The 772-nt window shown below is 67.7% G+C and overlaps 2 protein-coding genes across 6 annotated transcripts in view; one reads left to right on the top strand and one right to left on the bottom strand.

Moving 5' to 3' along the window:
- Window positions 1–573, bottom strand: part of HIVEP2 (HIVEP zinc finger 2) — a 190,721-nt gene extending 190,148 nt beyond the window's left edge. For 4 of the 5 annotated variants that reach the window (XM_024739386.1, XM_024739389.1, XM_024739388.1 and 1 more), the window contains exon 1: window positions 97–573. The gene's annotated coding sequence lies outside the window, so the exon portion shown is untranslated. The remainder of the gene's footprint in view (window positions 1–96) is intronic. The other variant, XM_024739392.1, reaches the window with a different exon arrangement.
- Window positions 1–772, top strand: part of LOC112395940 (uncharacterized) — a 35,585-nt gene that overhangs the window by 9,914 nt on the left and 24,899 nt on the right. Inside the window, exon 3 of the mRNA XM_024739393.1 lies at window positions 63–584. Within this exon, the coding sequence (XP_024595161.1) occupies window positions 63–584 (522 nt within the window). The remainder of the gene's footprint in view (window positions 1–62; window positions 585–772) is intronic.

Below are 772 nucleotides of genomic sequence, written 5' to 3'. Positions count from 1 at the left end.
GGGGCCGTGGGGTCCGGCGGAGGCGATTTCGTGTAAAGTGAAACGAGCTCCTAATGCTAAAGGAGACAGGAAAAACACCGCGCCGAGGCCACTTACCGAGCCGAGGAACCTAGATTCCCGCCGCTCTGCTCGCCCGAATGGTCTGTCCACGCACCCCAAGGCTGCACCCAGCACCCCAAAGTCGAGACGTGCAGGAATATGGTTAACTGGCCGGGAGACCCTCCAAGTTGCTCCGGGCTCCCGGGAGCTTCAACGTCCAGGATACAACTTGGCCAAGACTTGTGCCACAGTCACCGAAGATGTTCCTGTGGAGACCCTCCTCCGGCGGGGAGAGACAGCGCTCGGCGGCGCCCCGCTCGCCTCCTCTCCACCCCCTCACCTCCAGCCCACCTCCCGCCGGCCGCCAGCCTCCGGGCCGCGAGCCCCTCGGGCGGCTGTCAGCTCCCGGCCGCCGCCGGGTGACAGGGGCGGGAGGAGGGCGCGACACGGCGGCCCGAGCCCAAGTGGGCGAGGGGGATCCTCGCAGCAGCAGCGGCGGCCGCTCACCTGGAAAGTCACCGCTGAGAAGAAGGAGGAGGAGGACGGTGAGGAGGAGGAGGAAGAGGAGGGAGAGGAGGAGGGGGAGGAAACCCCCCTGGTGCCCTTGTTCTCGCTGCCGCGGCGGCCGCTCCTCGCCAAGGCTGAGCGTGTCTGGTGGGGGGTGTCTGGTAGCATTTCCTTAAGGACAGAGGGAGGGCGGGCGCGGAGGGAGGGAAGCGATCCCGACCGCCTG

Source organism: Neophocaena asiaeorientalis, unplaced genomic scaffold (genome assembly GCF_003031525.2).
Source record: "Neophocaena asiaeorientalis asiaeorientalis breed wild unplaced genomic scaffold, Neophocaena_asiaeorientalis_V1.1 scaffold162, whole genome shotgun sequence".
In the NCBI taxonomy this organism is placed as follows: Eukaryota; Metazoa; Chordata; class Mammalia; order Artiodactyla; family Phocoenidae; genus Neophocaena; species Neophocaena asiaeorientalis.
This window is presented reverse-complemented; position numbering and strand designations above follow the sequence as displayed.